Source organism: Bos indicus x Bos taurus, chromosome 13, assembly GCF_003369695.1.
Source record: "Bos indicus x Bos taurus breed Angus x Brahman F1 hybrid chromosome 13, Bos_hybrid_MaternalHap_v2.0, whole genome shotgun sequence".
Taxonomy (NCBI): Eukaryota; Metazoa; Chordata; class Mammalia; order Artiodactyla; family Bovidae; genus Bos; species Bos indicus x Bos taurus.
Genome location: NC_040088.1, coordinates 20,190,333 through 20,210,430, shown reverse-complemented (window position 1 = coordinate 20,210,430; position 20,098 = coordinate 20,190,333). Strand labels below are relative to the sequence as shown.

General features: G+C 48.0%; 1 protein-coding gene across 1 annotated transcript in view; it reads left to right on the top strand.

The window, feature by feature from the left end:
• CHMP4B (charged multivesicular body protein 4B) overlaps positions 1-15,346 on the top strand; it is a 44,830-nt gene extending 29,484 nt beyond the window's left edge. Inside the window, exons 2-5 of the mRNA XM_027558775.1 lie at positions 10,036-10,213; positions 12,026-12,140; positions 13,167-13,293; positions 14,473-15,346. Coding sequence (XP_027414576.1) covers positions 10,036-10,213; positions 12,026-12,140; positions 13,167-13,293; positions 14,473-14,537 — 485 coding nt within the window. The 3' untranslated portion in view covers positions 14,538-15,346. The remainder of the gene's footprint in view (positions 1-10,035; positions 10,214-12,025; positions 12,141-13,166; positions 13,294-14,472) is intronic.
• The last annotated feature ends 4,752 nt before the right edge of the window (positions 15,347-20,098 follow it).

Genomic DNA, 20,098 nt, shown 5'->3' with positions numbered 1-20,098 from the left:
TCCTTCTCTAGTGCATGAAAGTGAAAAGTGAAAGTGAAGTCGCTCAGTCGTGTCCAACCCTCAGCAACCCCATGGACTGCAGCCTTCCAGACTCCTCCATCCATGGGATTTTCCAGGCAAGAGTACTGAGTGGGGTGCCATGCTCAAAATTCTTCAAGCTAGGCTTCAACAGTACATGAACTGAGAATTTCCAGATGTACAAGGTGAATTTAGAAAAGGCAGAGGAACCAGAGATCTGGTTAGGAAGACCTTAGGATCCATTCTTCTCATATCCTTGATGAGGAGTCTGAGGCCCTAAAAAAGGAAGGTCCTTGCTAAGTGACGTAACTTGGTCTTGGCCGAGTTAGATCACAGGCCCCGGGTTGCAGTTCTGCCTGGTTAGGAGTTTCCCTAGGAAGTCGAAGGGGCGTGGCCCAGGAGTAGGGTGCCTGGCTCGGGTTCTTCCCTCCCTGTTACCTCTAACCACGGGACTTTGAGCAGTTTTGAACCTTTGTGACTTCCATTGCCTGTCTTCAAATTTTGCGTGGTCAGTCACTCAGTTGTGTCCGACTCTTTGTGATCCCATGAACGGAAGCCCTCCAGCCTCCTCTGTCCATGGGATTCTCCAGGCAAGAATACTGGAGCGGGTTGCCCTCCTCCAGGGCGTCTTCCTGACTCAGGGATTAAATCCACGTCTCCTGTATCGGCAAGTGAATTTGTGACCACTAGTGCCACCTGGCCGAAGGCAAAGGATTGTTCTCCAGAACTAAGATGTTATGGTGTGGTCAGGTGTAAGGTGGTGGGTCGTTGTGGGTTCTGAGGTCAGTATGTGCCCCTTCTAAAAGGACGGCTGCTCCTTGGCTCCACTCGATTGTTGCCAGACAGCAGTGTGGGCTGTGTTGCCAGATAATCTGCATTTTCAAAAGGAAGCCAGAAATCGGGACTTCTGTGTGAAATGTGCATTCAAATCAGATTTATGCATTACGACATGGTACAACTAAGACAAATCTGTGGGCTGTGCTGCTGCTGCTGCTAAGTCACTTCAGTCGTGTCCGACTCTGTGTGATCCCATAGACTGCAGCCACGAGGCTCCCCCGTCCCTGGGATTCTCCAGGCAAGAACACTGGAGTGGATTGCCATTTCCTTCTCCGGTGCATGAAAGTGAAAAGTGAAAGTGAAGTCGCTCAGTTGTGTCCGACTCTTAGCGACCCCATGGACTGCAGCCTACCAGGCTCCTCCATCCATGGGACTTTCCAGGCAAAGTACTGGCGTGGGGTGCCATTGCCTTCTCCATCTGTGGGCTGTATGTGTGTGCAATTTTAGCCTCTGATAATTGTTTAAGGGAAGTTCTGTGACCTGGTGCCATACAGGAAAGAGTCTGGCCTAAATCCCAGAACATAGGTTATCTGACTGTGGCCCTCAGTAACCAAGGGCAGATCACTTTCCCTCCTGGGATCCTAGGGCCCCAGCCTGGCCTTGAGTTCCCTTATCACAAAGAGGTAATTCCTGGATGCCTGCTGTTCGTGAGAAGTGAAACATCTCTTCTTCCTTCCCGAGTTGAAGCCAGCTTAAGTAGAGCCAGGGAAAGCCATCATCTGCCCTTTCGGGAACGAGGACAGAGCCACACAGGCCTTTGCACTGTTCCCCTGGGTGAGCCCGAGTCCCCTTGGCCATTTCCTTTTCCTGCTATGGCTCTGGCCACTCAGACTGGCTCACTCTGGAATAATCTGTTGATCTCTGTCACTTCCTTACATAGTCACAGGGAGGTCCTAGGCTCATTGTCCCTTAAACAAGCCCCAGACCCCTTGGGTTTTGTGTGTGTGTGTCTGTATTTTTTTCAGCCATGCCACGTGGCATGTGGGATCTTAGTTCCCCAACCAGGGATTGACCTCGGCCAGGGATTACAGTGGAAGCACAGAGTCTTAATGACTGCCAGACAAGTCCTGGACCCTTTGGTTTTAAAGTCCTAGGCATTCCAATGGGGATTAGTTAACATGGACAAAAAAAGTGGACAAGTGACAGGAATTTGAGAAGCTTTACCAAGTTCTTATAGATGTGGCCTCTAGGTCTTCTAGAAAAAGAGGGAAGGTCATTTTAGGTCTTGGAAAAGATCTGGAGGCCATTACAGAGTGAGAAGACAGAGGGCTCAGCCCACTGGCCTCAGAAGAAATGACTGGGTATTTTGGAGTGCCCCCTGCTCGCCTTATCTCAGTACTGTTAGGGCCTCAGAGATGCAGATTCCACCCTTGAGAACCTTGTGGTCTAGCGAAGAGATAGGGCAGACACAAGGAAAGAAGGCATTTATTCTTTAACTACAAACTCCCTAACTATGTAGAACTGTCATCCTAAATGCAGAGGGGCCGATTAAATGGTTATGTTTTATCACTTGTACGTCTAGCCAATTTAAAATCCACTAGAAAATTTTTTTTCTTTTTTTTTTTAGTCAGAGGCTTTTACTGCCTGCTTGCATGGATTACCAATTAGTCAAGAGTTTCTGGGCAGACTGAGCTGCCCCGTGGTGCCAGACTGCTGGCTTGGAGCCTCAGTTGGGTGAGGAGGCACAGAGGCACTCAGATCCCCAGACTCAGGCAGGAGCAGGCCAGCTGGAGCAGGGTCGACTTTCCTCCGTGGAGTAAAAACATGCCCTCTGCAGATAGGCTGCCTGGCACTGATCCCATGCTTGCCACTGCTTAACTATAACTCCAGCAGGCGATAAACTCTTTGAGCCTCAATTTCCTGATCCTGAGATGGGACACTACTGTACCTACCTATGGCGTAGGGTTTTCTGGGGGGGAGGCCAGTCAACACGTAAAGCACAAGCTGTGGTGCCTGGCGGCCAAGAAACCTCTCATAAGTGTTAGCTGCTGTTATGTATCTCTCTCACTGGGCCACAGCTGTATACTCTTTCTTGAAGAGACATGCTGGGCTGGGGGAAGGACACGAAGATACAGAGCTCGTCAGAATTCAGGACACAGGCAAGGAGAGAGGGGAGCCGATGAGGGAAAAATGGGCAAGATGGAGAGAATGCTCACAATTGTCAAGCATTTCCTTTTCTTTTTTTAAAAAATGTTTGTTTGTGTGCACCAGATCTTAGTTGTAGCACGGGGGATCTTCGCTCTTTCTTGCACCACACTAACTCTTAATTGTTGCGTGTGGGATCTAGTTCCCTGACCAGGGATTGAATCCAGACCCCTGTGTGGGGAGCGAGGAGTCTTAGCCACTGGACCACCAGGGAAGTCCCTCAAGTAGTTTCAAAGGGTTTATCTTTCTTACCTGTCCTTGGGGTAGCCATATTGCTCCTGTTTATTAATGTTTGATGAAGAGGTGAAATAACTTACCCACGGCCAGGATTCTGACACCAAGCCCTGTGCTCTTTCCTCTGTGCCTCGGTGCTGGTACAGGTCAACCAAGGTTGTTGATATTTGAGTTGACTGCATCATCAAGGTGGCTTGAAACTGTTTTTTTCCCAAGCTGTTTTTGGGGCGGAGGGCAGGGAGTCATAATGGTATTGATTCTTTTTCTACTAAGATAGGCTCTGAGAAGTCCTGCAGTTAGTAATACCAGCGATGGACATGGACTAAACATGTACACATGTCTGGCCCAGTGCCAGGAGCTTCACATACGTGTCTCATTTTCATCCTCACAGTAACTGTGAGGTGAGTTTATTATTATCTGAGGATTAATGAGGTGGATTTGCTTAGGGTTTACTTGATAGTGGAGCTGAAACTCATAGCTGGACAACTGGGACTCCCTTAGTGACCACTGTAATTTGATGTGACCTTGCGTTTCCTGGGCTTATATGAACTTGTCTTATCTTCCTTTTACAGAACGTACATCCTGTGTGTTGTTTAAATGATTTTGGAGCAGTTTGTCATTCTGTTAGATTGTTAACTGAGTGGGGGCTTATTTCTTTCAGCTTTGTCCGTGTTAACAGATAAGAGGCTTTTTTTTTCTTTCTCTCTAGCATTTTCCCTCACGAGGAGTGCTGTACTCCCTGTGTGTTTGCTGATGAAGTCAGCAGGGTTTCAGACTCTGCTTTCCTGGTCATACACAAGTACTTATTTTACCATCGCTAAATGGAGTGCATTAGCTCCAGGCCACGGAGAGCAAATTAGAGGAACTGGGAGATAGATCACAGAGAAGGAGGCTGCTCTGAAAAATGCTGTTCTGCACCTCCAGCCTGAATGCTCCAGCTGTGGGGGGTGAACACAGCACGTCAGGGACCGCAGTCCAAGGCTGCGGCAGGTGAGGCCCTCTCTTCTGCAGGTGAGCCTGGGACACTGAGTAACGGTGAGCACAAGACCAACCGTCTGGGCTTAAAGGTCCTTTGTAGTTTGGAAGCCCTTCCTGTAGGTTCCTGCCACCTTTATACAGAGTAGAAAACTGAGAGCCCAGCCCACCCCTGCCTTCTGAAGCTGCGGGCAACTGTTCTAGGGAATGTCCTCTGGAACAAAAGCACCTCTTTTCCATTCATTTTTTTCTTCCATCTGGGGACTTAGGAAAGCATATTGGGTAGCTTCCTGGTTCTTTTGTGCATTAGTGTGAGCTTTTAATGGAGTTTGCAAAAGGGAGAGTTTGAGATTGGCTGAAAGAGCATTAGGAGACTGTTTTCCTAATGGCAAAGGAACTGCTGGTTTATTTATAATGACTTACTTTGGAGATAACAGAGTTGAGGTGGTGGAAAGAGCCCTGGGCTGCAGACCGGGGTTCTAGTCCTGATTCTTCCTCTAACTCACTGTGGGGTCCTGGCAGGCTGTGTCGCCTTTTCTGGGCATCGTTTTTTCTCAGTTTCTAATGAAATAGATTGGACTTTAGGGTCTCTGAGAATCCTTCGGGTCCCTCAGCCTTTGATGCTAAGATTGTAACTCTTATTTGGTCAGGATTTGGTGGGACGTCCAGTGCCATGTGGTGCAAGGATGCGTGCGAATAGCCATCTCTCCAGGAGGATGGTTTCTTTGACATTGGTGGGCTTGTAGTTTTGACTTGGGTCTTTTCTTGCCCACATACACAGGGCGGATGACAGGCAACCCCAGCAAAGCAACTAGTGGCTTGAGGGCTGGGTGTGCTTCTCTTGGCTGAGGGCACCTTGAACGTATGAGGTTTACTCATGGGCAAAAAGAGCAGGGAGTGAGCATCTGACTAATTGCTGGAGGTGGGCAAGGCAGGGTTTCTGCAGCTTCACCAGCTCGCTGCCCACCAGTAGCCCTGCCATGACCGAGCTGCTGAGGGTTCTTCAGAATTCTCACTTAGCATTACGTGTGTGGCTACTGGTTTACGTTTGTGTTTTTTGTGTAGTTCATGCTGAGAGTGGGAAAGGACCAGCCCTCGCCTCCTCTCCCAGCTCTTGGACCTTCTGCTGCATGAATTCAGTTGTAGAATTTTGAGTCTTTGAAAGGACTCTAAACATCATCATTCATTCAGTGAGAGGCTATCACCGCACCCTCCTTCTCCCCAATGCCTGAATCTCAGTGTACTAATCTCAGTCATTAGTATACAGTTATGACATCTTAGCATCTGTTGAGATACCCTGGGCTAATGGCCCCGATTCTGAATGCCCCCAGATCAGGGCAGGCAAACTTTCCCTCCTTGGCAACTCTTCAAAGAGAAGTCATGTCTGCCTTTGTTGAGGAGAAAGGAACATCCCACCTGGTGGTTGTGTTGAACTGATGTGTTCTTTGAGAATGGTTTCTGTCCAGTCACTAACAGATGCCTTGCAGAAGGAGTTTCTTGTCCTGGGTGAATGTCTTTTCCACTGATCTCTGCTTCTTTGGGTATCTCTTCTGTATTTTTTCTTCAAATAGCTGTCTTTAGAGTGTCTAATGAAGCAACTGTCTGGAGACCAATGTTTATTTCAACATGGTTGGAGTTGTTTTTGCTTCAGCTTTCAGAGCCAATAAAGCTGGTTATTAGATTCTGTAATTGCTGCTGTAATTACTCTCTTGGAACCAGCAAAGGCATAATTAAATATGGAGATTCCAAAGACTATTTTTTTCCAGCTAAAAGCAGCCTTTTAAACTTCTGTTGGCCTGGGTTAGACTTCAGTCATTAAAGCATCGTGTTTATGAATGACATGGGGTGCGGGTTCTTTGGCAGAAAAGGGTCTATTTGGATACCTCTTCTTTGAACACTTGGTTTGGATGTTGACCTTGTTAACTCCCTGTACTTGTTTTTATCTTTTTTTCCCCTTTTACCCCAGTTTTATTGAGATATAATTGACATATAATATGTTATTTTTAGGTGCACAACCCAATGATTTAATATATGTGTATATTGTGAAATAATTATCAAAATACACTTAGTTAACGTGCATCACCTCACATGATTACGTTGTTTTAAACCTCGTAATGAGAACTCAGTACTTGTTTTTTTAACTCAGGAATTTGGAGAAGCATAAGTAAGGCAAGACATATGTAAAACATTGAGTCTGACCCTTTAGGCTTTGGCTCTATAGAAGCAAATTTTTGTGGTCAGCAATAAGCTTGGAGTGGAGATTGTTTACTTGAAGTGGAACGGTGTGCAGGAAGTGTGGCATGTTACTAGTTTATTTTGCCCTGAGTTACACTTCACCATGTGCCACACGTTTAGACATGGGGCAGATGGTGAAGGAGGGCTGGGTCGAGTGCTGTGAATATTTATGTTTACACATAATCTTGCAGCCCAAAGGCTGGCCCCATGTCTCATTTCAAGGTTACTCTGCTGGTGAACCATGTATGGAGGGGGAAATTAATCACATACCCTTTCTTTTTAGGGTTGAGAAATAGAACAGGAGTTACATTGGGGTAAACAAATGGACTGTCTCTGCCAGAAACCATTCTGGAGATTTCTGTGCAAAAAGGTGGAGAGACCATGTGAACCCTGCAGGTTGGAGGGGGAGCCCTAAAGGCTTCTAGCTCAGAACCTTTTCCTCCCTTCAGGGCACACCTCTTGGCAAGGACAGAGGGGAAGGGCAAGCACTTGCCAAAGTTCCTGTTTCATGGGTCAGGACAAATGCAGGGAAAGAATCCTGCCAGATGACTGTTATCTTTTCTCTGTTGAATCAGAGATTCACAGGAGATAAAATATGGGTGTACCCTATATGAGGAACCTTGCAGAGAATATATGAAGAACTTAAAATAGGTGAAATTGGAGATTCAGTTTAATATAATTAAGCATAGTGTGTCCCAGGCATTGTGCTGGATGATGGCTTGTAAAGATGCGTAATATAAACATTATTTCATTCATGGGGGTCTCTGGCTTACCCCCCTGATATGTTTGGGTATTTGCTTCCAGATAATTTATTGCCTGGGGGATTTTAGCAGTGGGGTGCAGATCAGAGAAATGGAAGACTGGCTTACAAGGAGTCCCTGCCAATTGAAAATGTATTAGAGAAAAAGTTAAAGCAGTTCTAAATATGCTGTGATGTTAACAGGGAAAGAATAAATTTGGTTTTAAAAGTCAGAACACAGCTGACTGTAAAATCACGGCTCCTACTGTACTCAGGACACTGAGAAACAGAGCAGATGTCATCTCGCTGTTTGTTCTTAAGAACCATCCCCGTGTCGCTTACCATTGTCCGGAGCCTGTGTGGGAAGCAGGGTCCTGGGGGTTCACACAGGCCAGTGGTTGAGCCCTCTGCTCCTCTCATACCAGCCAGCTGACTCGGTTGAGCCACTCCACCTTTCTGATCTGTCTGATCTGTGTCCCAGGACTTTGCGGAAGGATTAAATGAGGAGGCGGATGGTATTACACAGCAGGCGCTCAGAACACCTGTTGAATTTCAACTGATGAACAAGTTCTAGGCTGGGCTATGTGAAGGTGGTGAGGGCAGCTGAGGAGGGCCTGGGAAGGGGGCACGTATGGGGTGTTGACCTGAGAAGGTTTGAGAATCACTTGTTGATTGGGGTGTGTCTGAGCCAGTTTCAGCACCAGGGAGTCAGGAGGAAGCAATGACAGGCCCTGACCTGGCATTGTACAACAGGACACTCCCAGGGTATCGTCCCTGTGCCTCGATGGTCAGTGGCAAAGGGATCCGAACCTGGGTCTGGGGCTTCCAGAACCTGTTCCAAGGCGAGCATCCAAGTCCATTGCCGGCCTCGTTAAACCACTCAGAGGCTTTGTCCTGCAGGCAGAGGGAGCGATTGAGGGTTCTTAAGCAGAGGAATGACATGATTGGATTTGTGTTCCCTCTTCTGTGATCCCCAGTTCCCTTGACGCTCCCTGCTAGACTGGACTGCACCTCCGCGGCAGGGTCCTGCCCGGTTTGTTTAGTGGGGGCGTAGCAGTTAGCGTGGCAGCCCATGACTGTGGAGTTCCATACCTGGCTTAATCTACTCTCTGCCGACTACCACCTGGTAACCTGAGTTACCTCTCTGAACCTGTTTCCTCCTCTGATAAAGAGTGGTCATTTCTGCTTTAAAGGGTTTAAAGGTTTAAACCTGCTTTAAAGGTTGCTTTAAAGGGTTGCTGTTGGCAGGCGTGGCTTAGGACTAGCAGAAGGCGCAGGCATTCAGTAAAGGGTCTTGGGGACATCTAGATGTGACTGCAGGTTGAATTTCTTACCGTCATAGGCTGTTCTGACCATTCACACCAGGATAGAGAAGTAACAAGTGGAATGGCTTTTCAGCTTTTAATGAGGCACATTTCATTGTTCTTTGGATTTTTTGCAGTGTTTCTTTAGCCTGCTTTATCCTTTGGCTGGAGGAATTTTCCTGGGGGTTTTGTCTGCTGCTTTTGGAAGAACTGTGGACTTAAGGATTGCTTACATGCAAACCAAGGCCCTTTTCCCTTGGCAGATGGTTTTCAGGGGGCAGTCCTAGGCTCACAGGGCACTTTAGTGGAAGGAGTGCAGGACCAATTCAGGTGACATGTGGAGAAACCACAGCCCTGTTGGGCAGGTGATTAGCCGTGGCCAGCAGCCTGCAGAGCTTGGGGACACAGCGGGCACAAGTGCACGAGTGTATGTGTCTACATACATATGTGAGGCTGGTGCTGTCCAGGCCAAGGCAGGTGCCAGGCAGCTTCCCTGACCCATCATTCCGTCTGCTTGAGTCTGTGCAGAGCCTCCTTCCTGCGCTTTATGCTCCGCTAAGATACTTTTCAGCGTAAAGAGGGGAACTAAAATAGTAAGGAGAGGGAAGCCTGGGCTTTGAGTAGGGAGGTGTGGTTTGGCCCTTGCTCTGCTACCAGTTTGCCTTGACCAAAGTGCTCACCCTGACTGGATCTTAAGACAAGGTGATCGCTGCAGCCTTAACACGCTGGGAGGCCAAGAGAGGTGGTGGCATTGATTTGACCCAGTGGTCAGACTCTAGATGAGGCCCTGACAGGGAATTCTGTCTTTATTTCAGTTGCTCAGTCCTTTCTATGATAGAGAATGCTGTAGTTACCATCTTCAGGCATGGGGTCTTTGCTCTTGTTGAATACATTTCCAGAAGGAAATTACTGGGTCAGAGGGCAGGAACAGCATTCTGGCTGTTGCTGTGTGTTGCCACGTTACTTTTCAGAAGCACTATAACAATGTACAGTTGTGGGCTGTGTGTGAGATAGCATTTTAACCCCGAATGATCCAGTATTTGCTATAGTCATTATTTATTATTTTGTAATTTAGTTGACATAAAATGATACCTTAAAGCTGCTTTATAATAATTAGAGGGGTTTGGGGGTGTCCACCATGTTAAATGCTGTGCTAAGTGTTTGCATATATGTTATCTCATTCATATCAACCTATCAGGGAGGTTCAGCAGCTCACTGCGGCTGAGAGCTGGGGTTTCAACCTAAGGCAGTTTGACTTCAAAGCAGTCTCTTGTTTGGGGTGCCTTCCATGCTTTGATTTATGCGTGTGGTTACCAGAGAGAGTGAACTTTGGCTTAGTGCCTGGCTGCATTTTGAAGAATGTGAATTTTGTATAGTTTTCCCAGAATATTGAATATGCTGTTTGTGAAGAAGAGAGTATTAGCCCTCTGTTGTAGTGAAGCAGAAACTGAAGTGCATCCATCCCAATTAGGAAGACAACTCAGTGAACTCTAGGACGCTGCCCTGTGTCCGGGCTCTCTGAAACCCTGTTTTCTTCCCCCAATGCAGCGGCACTCCAGGCCCTGAAGCGCAAGAAGAGGTATGAAAAGCAGCTGGCGCAGATCGACGGCACGCTGTCAACAATCGAGTTCCAGCGAGAGGCCCTGGAGAATGCCAACACCAACACCGAGGTGCTCAAGAACATGGGCTATGCCGCCAAGGCCATGAAGGCTGCCCACGACAACATGTACGTGGCGCCCGCTGGTGGAGGGGGCACACATGCGCAAGGGCATGCTGGCTGTGCAAGGCCTCAGTCCCAGACCCCTCCACTTATCCATTCAGGCACCCAAGTTTGTTCTAATTTTCATCTTTTCTGGAACTCTTCTGAAATGGATTATGGTGCCCTGCTACCCCTAGAAGCAGATCTGATGGAATGAAACTGTTTTCTGAGTAATTCAGGGTTATTGGAATGAATGTAGAGTTTTAAGCTGGAAAGCTTTGGCTTCTTAGAAGGTTCTCTTACCCAGGCCTCTGATCATCTAGGTGGAGAAGTTTGTCCCAGGGAGGGGAGGTGACTTGCCCTGGGCTATGGGGAAACTTGAATAGAACTGGGATTAGAATCAGTTCCTGTGACTTTCTCCTGAAGCTGTCAGGGGCCCTGAAAGGTGTGGTACAGTTGAGGGCTTTAGCTCTTTCTCTTCCTGGGTCTGTTTTTGATGGAATTTTCCCTCCTCGTCACTCTTGGGCTTTGGCTCTCATATTGACAAGTGTTCTTGACCTCTGCATTACTTCCTTTATGTAGCTGCTCTCACATCCTGTGGCCTAAAAAACCAGATAACTGAGCTGTTACATTTGTAATTAAAGGCCAGGTTGACATTAAGCCCCAAATGAGGACTTCTTCCAAATAGAACAGAATTCTGCATTTGTTTTAGTGCTTGAACTTGGCATCATATATTTGGGGGTGCTGGGAGCCCCTTTTTGCTCCTTTTGGTTCCTCAGCCATGCTCTAAAACGGGTTGGCAGAATGTGGCCTGTGGGCCCCAGGCAAGTCCCCTGCTGCCAATTTCTGTGAATAAAATTTTGTTGAAACACAGTTGTGTCCCTTAATACATACCGTCTGTGGCTGCTTTTGTGGCACACAGCAGGCTTGAATTTTTGCAACAGAGATCGTGTGGCCCACAGATTCTAAAACATTTATTACTCTTTGGGGCCCTTTACGGGAAAAGCTTGCTGATTCCTGCCCTAGAAGTGTGGGATTGTGGGAAAAGTAGCCTTCAGATAACTGAGCTACTGTCTGAGGGGATGTTCATCAGACTGAGCTTCCTGAGAGAGGTGCGTGTCCCCTTCGGGCCATGTTCTCCACAGCACAACACCTCCTAGTAAATACTGTGCTTGGAGATAACATGTGTGTATATGATATTGACTGACTGTAAGTGTTTTGGCATTAGTGACAGCGCATAGGGAATACTCTGCATTGTTTGCGTTTCCTCTGGGGCCTCGTGCAGGAGCCATAGTGGATTTGTGTAGATGGGAAGGGCTGGTCACGTTGCATGGTTCTGTTGTAGGATTTGTGATTTTACCTATTGCTGTGCAGAGTTGCCCTTGAACTTGAAGAGCTGTTGATCCAGGAGTTCCCAAGTCCCACGGTCTCATCTAATATGTTTACCAGCTTGCATGAGAGACTCTCACGATGGCATCTAACTTTGCCAGCTTTATTTCCTCAGGGTGTTAGACTGGGTGACGTCTAGGGATGCTTTTGTCCTCTTGATTCTGTGGTTCTCTAGTTTAAAAGAGGGGGAAGAAGACAAAGACAAAAAAGGAATTCCACGAGACTTCCCTGGTGGTCCAATGGTTAAGACACCATGCTTCCACTGCAGGGGGCTTGGGTTCGATACCTGGTCGGGGAACTAAGATTCCACACGCCACTCAGCGCAGCCAAAAAAAAAATGGAATTCCTCAGAGGGAGTGATTGTGGGGCTGGGGCTGGGCAGCAGATCCTTTTTTCTGCCTCACAGAGCCTGTGTACATAGACTTAACACAACACTCGTTTCATTTAAAGGGACATCGACAAAGTTGATGAGTTAATGCAGGACATTGCTGACCAGCAGGAACTTGCAGAAGAGATTTCAACAGCTATTTCAAAACCCGTAGGGTTTGGAGAAGAGTTTGACGAGGTGAGTGATTTCATGCCGACCACACCAGCTTCTCAGCTGATGCCCAGGCTGCCTCTGATGTGCAGTTGAGTCTTCTCCAGCAGGGAGTATGTGGTCTGGAAATCACCAGGTCTCCTCCCTCCAGAAACCTGAATGTAGACATAAGGTATGGCATGCACCCTCCCGAATTCTGGGTTTTGAGGGATGCTTTCAGTTTTGGGGGGAGCTAAGGTGGAGTAAAGGGACCTTCGTCAGGACATCTCAGCAGACTTCAGGTCAATACTGATTTCAGCAAGCAATGACCCTGCACCCTTCCATGGTGGGCCCCTGGGCTCAGAGCTGGGGCAGCCGAGGTCACCATGCCCTGAGGAATTTACAGGGTTTGCCCTCAGACAGCTCTGCTGGGAGATAAAGGTAAAACCAAGGAAGGAATGTTTGCAACTGATCCCTGAAGGATTCATCTGGAACTTGGTCAGCTACCAATTTCTGCCATAGCAATTGGAACCTTGAAGCTCTTAGGTTTTTAAAATACAGTTACAGGCTCTGTACCTCATTCTGCCTTAGATTTGAGTCCACTGAAGGTCAGGGCCTCTCCACCGAACCTAATTCTTTGTGCTGATTGCCGCCGTATAGCTGAGAAAGCAGCCTGTAGCTCCCTTGGCTCCCAGTGCCAGAGTTTCCATGTTTTCAGACTGGAGTTCGATGGACTATTCAAGTTCATTTCAATTCAGCAGACGTTCCTGAACATTCACTCAGTGCACCCAGTTCTGAGATAGAGATAGAAATGAAAACATACGACCCCTTTTCTCAAGATGCTCCCTGCCTGGTGCAGGGACCCCACATAGACATCAGTAATTGCTCGATAGTGTGCTCCGTTCACCAGTAGAAGTGTGTTTAGGATGAGTCACAGAGTGTGCACTTGGAGTCCATCAGCCCTGACCTTCTCAGAAGGGATATGTGTCCCCTGAGCCATCGGGTAGGAGGCACCACAGGAGGGGCTAGGGTTCCCCAGGGTGTCGCTCTCATTTTTGTGTTTGTGTTTCCCAGGATGAGCTCATGGCAGAATTAGAAGAACTAGAACAGGAGGAACTAGACAAGAATTTGCTGGAAATCAGTGGACCGGAAACAGTCCCTCTACCGAGTGTTCCCTCTATATCCCTACCATCAAAACCTGGTGAGTACTTCTTATCCATGGTCATGACACAGCCACGACCCATGGGGTAGGTGATCCTGTGGTCAGTTGGCTTCAGTGTGGGTCCTGAGTTGCCCAGAGTTGAGAGCCAGGTGGCATCTGTTGTGACAGCCCTGAAGACAGTGCCACCCGCTCTTTCCTCGTCTCCTAACCTTGGCGCTATTGACATAGCCAAATCATTCTTTTAGTGGGGACTAGGAGGGAGCCTGTGCTGTGCCCTGTGGATGGTGAGCAGCACCTATGGCCTCTGCCCTCTAGATGCCAGTGGCATCCGCCTCCGCAGGTTTTAACAACCAAACATGTCACCGGATTTTGCAAGATGTCTGAGGGCTGTGGGGTGGGGGAGGGGAGAAATCTCATCCGGTTGAGAGCCGCTATTTTAGAATCGCTTTCCCTGTTGTCACCAAGCAAGGTGAGAGTCCACGTCCAGGACGGCGCTTTCTCCCCGTCTGGTGTCTCGTGCAGTGCACAGCTGGGGCTCATAGGTAGCCAAAACAGCTTTGGGTTTTTTAGAGACCTTGTTTATAAATCCTTCATTTCCTTCTTTGAGCCCCTCCTCCCCCATTATTTTACCTTTGGGTAGAAGTATTCCACCCAGAACTTCTAGAAAAGGTGAAGCAGCTTGATTTGGCACGGAGAAAGAACCCAGGGAGCAGGGTGTGACCAGGCTGTGTCCTCTCATCCTCCCATAGGTCAAGGGGAAGTGGATCCTCTGGTTGAGTCTGCTGCCCAGGGTGGGGTGCGGGTCTGAAAGCTGTCCGGCCAACTGCCTGTGGTGGAGAGGCGGCTTAGGCCCTTGAGGTGGAGAGGAGTGGCTTAGACTAGAGCTCTTCTGGGTTCTTCCCACTCTCTCCCACGTTGGATGCTCTGGCCGGAGGCCACGCGTGGATCCTGATGGACTCAGTGTTGAATCCTCCCCATTTTGTCTGGCTCTGGTGTCGGGGAGGGGAGGTGCTGGAAAAGCTGTGCCTGGTTATCTGGAGTTCTGCGTTGCAGCTTTTAGGCACAGAGAGGCAGTCTGCTGATAGCCTGGAGACGCGGCGGGCTGCACGGGCAGGGCCGTTTTGTAGATACGGGGTAGCACAGCCCTGGCATCCAGCCAGAACGTGTGGAGAACACAGCGACCAGCCTTCCTAAACAGCCTTTTCTGTCTTCACACAGCCAAGAAGAAGGAAGAGGAAGACGAGGACATGAAGGAATTAGAGACCTGGGCTGGAACCATTTAACCGGTCCAGTGCGGGCTGAGCCCAGACAGACTCTGGTGGCCTGCGCAGCGGGCAGGCGCGTGCGTGTGCGGGGCAGGCCGGATGTGGTGCAGGCAGGTTCCATCGCTCTCAAATCTCCCTCCAAAGCAGTAGGGCCGCATCACTGCTCACTCCGCATAGCATGGTCTGCACCCAGCGGGACAGGTCGGGGGGAGGGGGTGGGGTGGGGTGGGGGGGAGGTGCCTGCTGTTTATAATGTTGAATTTCTGTAAAATAAACTGTATTTGCAAATCCAACATTGAGCTTCTGGACTACGCTAACTCCACTGCTGAACCTCAATGGCAAGGGTCGACCGTTTGCAGTCAGAATGACCTGAAAATGTAGCCTCTGTCCTTTTAAGTCAGCTGACTTGTCGCACATCTCTTTGTAAGACGTGTATGGTACTGGCAGAAGAGTCGTTTTTTAAAAGCCATAGGCTTTTCCTTGTCCTTAGCTGTAATAATGCATCTATTTTGGTTTCCTCGAGAGCTGTATTTCTGTCCATCACCTGTGTACTGGCCCCTGTGTTCCCCACCCTGGCCCACTCCTCACTCCCACCCCCCTGGTCTTTCTGGAGTTTGTGACACTGATTTGAAATGGATGGTGTTCTCTTGAGAGTGTGTGAGATTGTTTGAGTTAAATTCCAGCTATACATTTTTCTAACATAGCTCTAAGGTCCTTGTTGCTGTTTGTGATAACTGATAGATAACCCATTGGAAACATGTGCATACATTTATATTCAGATGAAATTATGGTTTGCACTGTCTATTAAATATCTCAATTAATTTTCATACTTTGCCTTTGTCTTTAATCAATCGATCATTGGCTTTGGGAGGTGACCCTTTCCGGGCCAGTGTGGTGTCCAGGGGAGTCTGGAAACATGGAAGACCCAAGCGTGATGTGTATCAACAATCTGAACTGAGAGCAGAGTGTGTCTTACTGGAAACATGTTTAGGTTCCAGAAGCCCTCACCTTGTTTGGGGACCCCCTGGGCACAGTTCAGGAGTAGTTGGTGCTTGAGGGGCTCCAGGGTCTTCTCTCGTTCTTCTCTGTCACGTCCATGGGCAGTGCCCGCAGGACCACAGACCCTCCACCTGTTGGAAGCATTGGTGTGCCCACTGACGAGGCCCATCTGTGTATTGAAGAAAATAGTCTTTCCTGTGGGGTGGAAGGTGTAGGGCAGTGACCGAGAATTGAGGACACAGATGCTAGTCTCAGGTCCGCTGTGACCTGCCCTGTGATTTTGACCCGGCCTCTTCCACTGTTTCTGGTCTTCTGTAGTCTTACGCTGTCTTAAGAAACTGATGAAGGGCTTCCCTGATGGCTCAGTGGTAATGCAGTGCCAATGCAGGAAACACGGGTTCAATCCTTGGTCCGGGAAAATCCCACATGCTGCGGAGCAACGAAGCCTGTGCACCACAACTATTGAGTCTGTGCTCTAGAGCCCGTGCTCCGCAACGAGGGAAGCCACGGCAATGAGAAGTCTGCACACCGCAGCTAGAGAGTAGCCCCCGGCTCGCCCCAACTAGAGAAAAGCCCATGCAGCAATGAAGACCAGCCCAGCCAAAAATCAATCAATCAAAAAAAAGAATCTGATAAACACTATGGACCCTCTCCTTCAAAAAATTTGATCTATGCACATTAATCCTTTATTCTGCATGCAAATTGGCAGAGTCAAGAGGATCCCCTTCCAGTGCCCATCCCTACACCTTTTGAGATTAAAACCAACCTGATAAACAAGGTCCTGCATATAGCACAGGGATATCTGCATAGCATATACTGTATAGCACATGCAGTATATATATGTATAGGATATACTGGGTAGCACAGTATCCTTGGGTAAACTGTAATGGAAAAGACTAAAAAAATGTATATTTGTGTGTGAATGAATCACTTAACTGCAGAGCAGAAATTTGCACAGCATTGTAAATCAACTATACTTCAATTAAAAAAAATTTTTTTAAATGTCATTAAAAACCCCAATCTGAGTTCACAGTTAAACATGCCATTGCTCACTGGGTGCCCTGTGGCAAGCTGCCCACCTGTCCTAAATGTCATTTTCCCACCTGTGAAACAGCCAGGCTGGACCAGATCATTTCAGATGTCCCGTCTGCGAAGCTATTCCTGCCCTGCTCCTCACCCTTCACTGCTCCTCCACCCAAGCCGCCACACTTAGAATCGGGACTTCACCACGGTGGCTTGAAGATTTATGGCTCGAGTGGATGTTGCCTGTGGTGTTCTCAGAAGTTCTTTCCACCTTAAGAAGAATCTAATGGCAGTGTTTGCTGCCAGATTCCCCCTTCTCAGCTGCAGTTGGTGTTTGGCAGGCATCATCTGGTGTGGGAAATGCACAGTGGACATTACACTTTTCTCATCAGCTGCTTCAGGGGCATCTCACCCTGGGATTTGGAGAGAGGAGCTGGCAGACCCAAGCATCCAGCTCTGGCAGGCCTGCAGCTAATTCCTGGGCAGTGTCTGGGGCCCCTGTGAGAAACAGCTGCTTATTCCTACTTGATGTGGGCTTTGTGCCAGGCCTGTGGGATGCTGTGTTCAGTAATGCCCAGCCCCCTTCCTGCTCTCTGGAGGTTCTCAGGATGGAGAGAGAAGTGACCATGTCAGGATTCCTTGGCTATAAGCTCCAGAAGATTTCAACTGGTACAAACAGTAAAGACATTGACTTAACCATTCAAAACTTACTCAACAAATATTTATTGAGTGCACAGGTACCTTAATACTATAGAAATTTATTCTCTTACAGTTCAAGAAGTCATAAGTACAAAATCGAGGTATCAGCGGGGCCACACTCCAGAGGCCTAGTAGGGAGGATCCTTCCTTGCCTCTTCTATCTTCAGGGAGCTCCTAGCATTCCTTGGCTTGTAGCTCCATCACTTCAGTCTATACCTCCATCTTCACATGACTTTCTTCCCTGTCTCTGTGTGTCCTTTTCTGTCACTTATAAAGACACCTCTCATTATGTGTTAGGGTCCCTAATTCAATGTGATCTCATCTTGATCCTTAATTACATCTGCAACGACCCCCATTTCCAAGCAAAGTGACATTGTAGGGTTCCAGGTGGACATTAGTTTGGGGGACACTAGTCAGTGCACGATGGTGCCTCACACAGCTGTGAGGTCAAGGCCTGCAAGCACCCATCAGGGCTTTGGCAGCTCTGTGAGGTGGGTAGAGGTGGGAAGAACAGGTTATTATGAGCCCCATTTGCTAGAGGTGAAAACTATGGCTTAGACAAGCTTCTGGTTCCATGCTAATAAGCGACAGAAGCAGCTAATGAGTTTCTTGTCCTATGAAGGCCATTTATCCAACATCTGTATTTTGGGCAGCTTTGTGCCAGCTCTCACAAGGCTCTTGGTGAGGAAATTAGGCCATTGCCATCCTCCTCCTCATCATCATTGCCACCACAGGCTGGGTAATCAATGCAGTTAAACCAGTTAAGGAGACTGGACTTTGGCGGTCCAATGGTTAAGACACTACCTTCCAATGCAGGGGGCATGGGTTCAATCCCTGGTCAGGAACTAAGGTCCCATGTGCCTTGAAGTGTGGTCAGAATTTTTAAAAAAGGAGGCACCCGATTGAGGAGGGCTTGTGGGAAGAAGTGCTCTCTCAACCAAGATTGAGGGGTGCTAAGGACTCAGCAAGGGAAAAGTTGTGAAAGACTTGGAACTAGGAGGATAGTTTTCAACAGCACGTGCAAAGGCCTGGAGGCCATCTTGGGCTTTCTTGTGGGTCTGAGCAGGACAATGACACAGAATCAATAGACCTTTGATAAGTATTTATTCAGTGAATGACAGGTGAGGAAACTGAGGTGCCAAGGTACGTCAAGTCCCATAGTAAGTAGAGGCCGAGCTTGAGTCCCTGTCTCTCCAACCAGATCTCTTCTTGTCTGCCCTGGGTACCCACCTTGCAGAAAGAGCTTCCCTCCTTCCTGCTAAGCTGCATTCTGACCTTACCCAGTAAACAGAGGAAGCAGGTGGAGCTGGGAGAGACACATAAACCTTTGGGTCCTGCAGCCCAGGCTCTGCACCAAGCCCAGGCTAGATTTCTGTGAGGCTCTGGCTAACCTGGGCCCAAATTCCCACAGGGCAATGTAGGCCACAGCAGGAGAAAGCAAATATGTGTACGCTTGCTCACAGTGATGTTACTTGCCTGGACTTTTTGGTTTTCAACAAGAACAACAGTCTCAAAAGAATGGCAAACGTTAAGGGAGCATTTACTAAGACCAGGCGCTTAATCTGCCTTCATCTCATCTCATTTAATCCACACAAGAACTGTTTCAGGGGTGGACCACTCACTGCCCTATTTTACAGCTGAGAAAACAGGTTCAGAGGGATAAAGTGACTGGGGGCCCAGGTCACTGAACTGGTGAGCAGCAGAGCCACGAGAATCCAGCCCCAAGCCCTTCCCTGCTGTGGTGATGGCGGGAGGGCTAGGTTCACAGACTCCTGTCTCCCTTAGAAGGTGCCAACCCTGAATGTGACCAAGTGCGGAGGCCCAAAGAGGAGGCCAACTCTCTTGGAAATCCTACTGAGAGTAGTGAAAGGTTGTTGTTGAATCACGCGAATACAGCAGGATTCTTGGCCCCCGGAGGAGAAGAATTCAATCCGGGGCCAGAGACGAGGCTTGATCGCTCAGAGCTTTTGTGTAATAAAGTTTTATTAAAGTATAAAGGAGATAGAGAAAGCTTCTGACATAGGCATCAGAAGGGGGCAGAAAGAGTACCCCTCTGCTGGTCTTTAGCTGGATGTTATATAGTCACTAGCAGTCTGTTAATGAAAGAAAGGAATATCTTAAAATTCAGAATGGCACCAGGCCCCTCACCCATAAGATGCATCTTGGGATAAATGGTTTATCCTGGGCCATAAAATGATTAACTTGAATCTTGAAGAAGGGCAGACCACCATACAAATAGTTTCATTTACATAGATTAGGGGAACAATATCCATACTGGTTTGTCAAGTAGGTTCTGGGCCAAGAGGCGGAACCGACTTGGAGACAGAGTTTGGGGTAAAGGCATAGTACATTAGCATAGCTTAAGACAAACATTTCCATAAGAAAAAGGCATTGGTTATCTCTAGACTCGAGAATAGCTAACTTCAGGCGAAGCCGGGTGTCATTATGACAACACAATATTTTAAGAGAAACCTCCCTTTAAATTTGTATAGAGAAGGAAAAAATATTGCTAGTTTGTTTCCTCCTGCCGCTTAAGAGAGAGAAAAATGTCTGACACTTGCAGGCTATTTCCTCTATTTGGAGACCCCTGGCCTTCCTGCCTGTTACCCTCTCAGTAGAAAGGCCACAGGCAACAGGATCTGGAATCATCCAGCTGACCTGGAATGGAGCTATGAGTCAGAGTCATACAGTGGAGTTGGGCTCCTCACTCCTTCCCCAATGGGCTTTTTTTAAATTAATTTTTATAGGAGTATAGTTGCTTTACAATGTTGTATTAGTTTCTACTGCCCAGAAAAGTGAGTCAGCTGTACGAATACACATATCCCTTCTTTTTTGAGTGGATTTCCTTCCCACGTAGG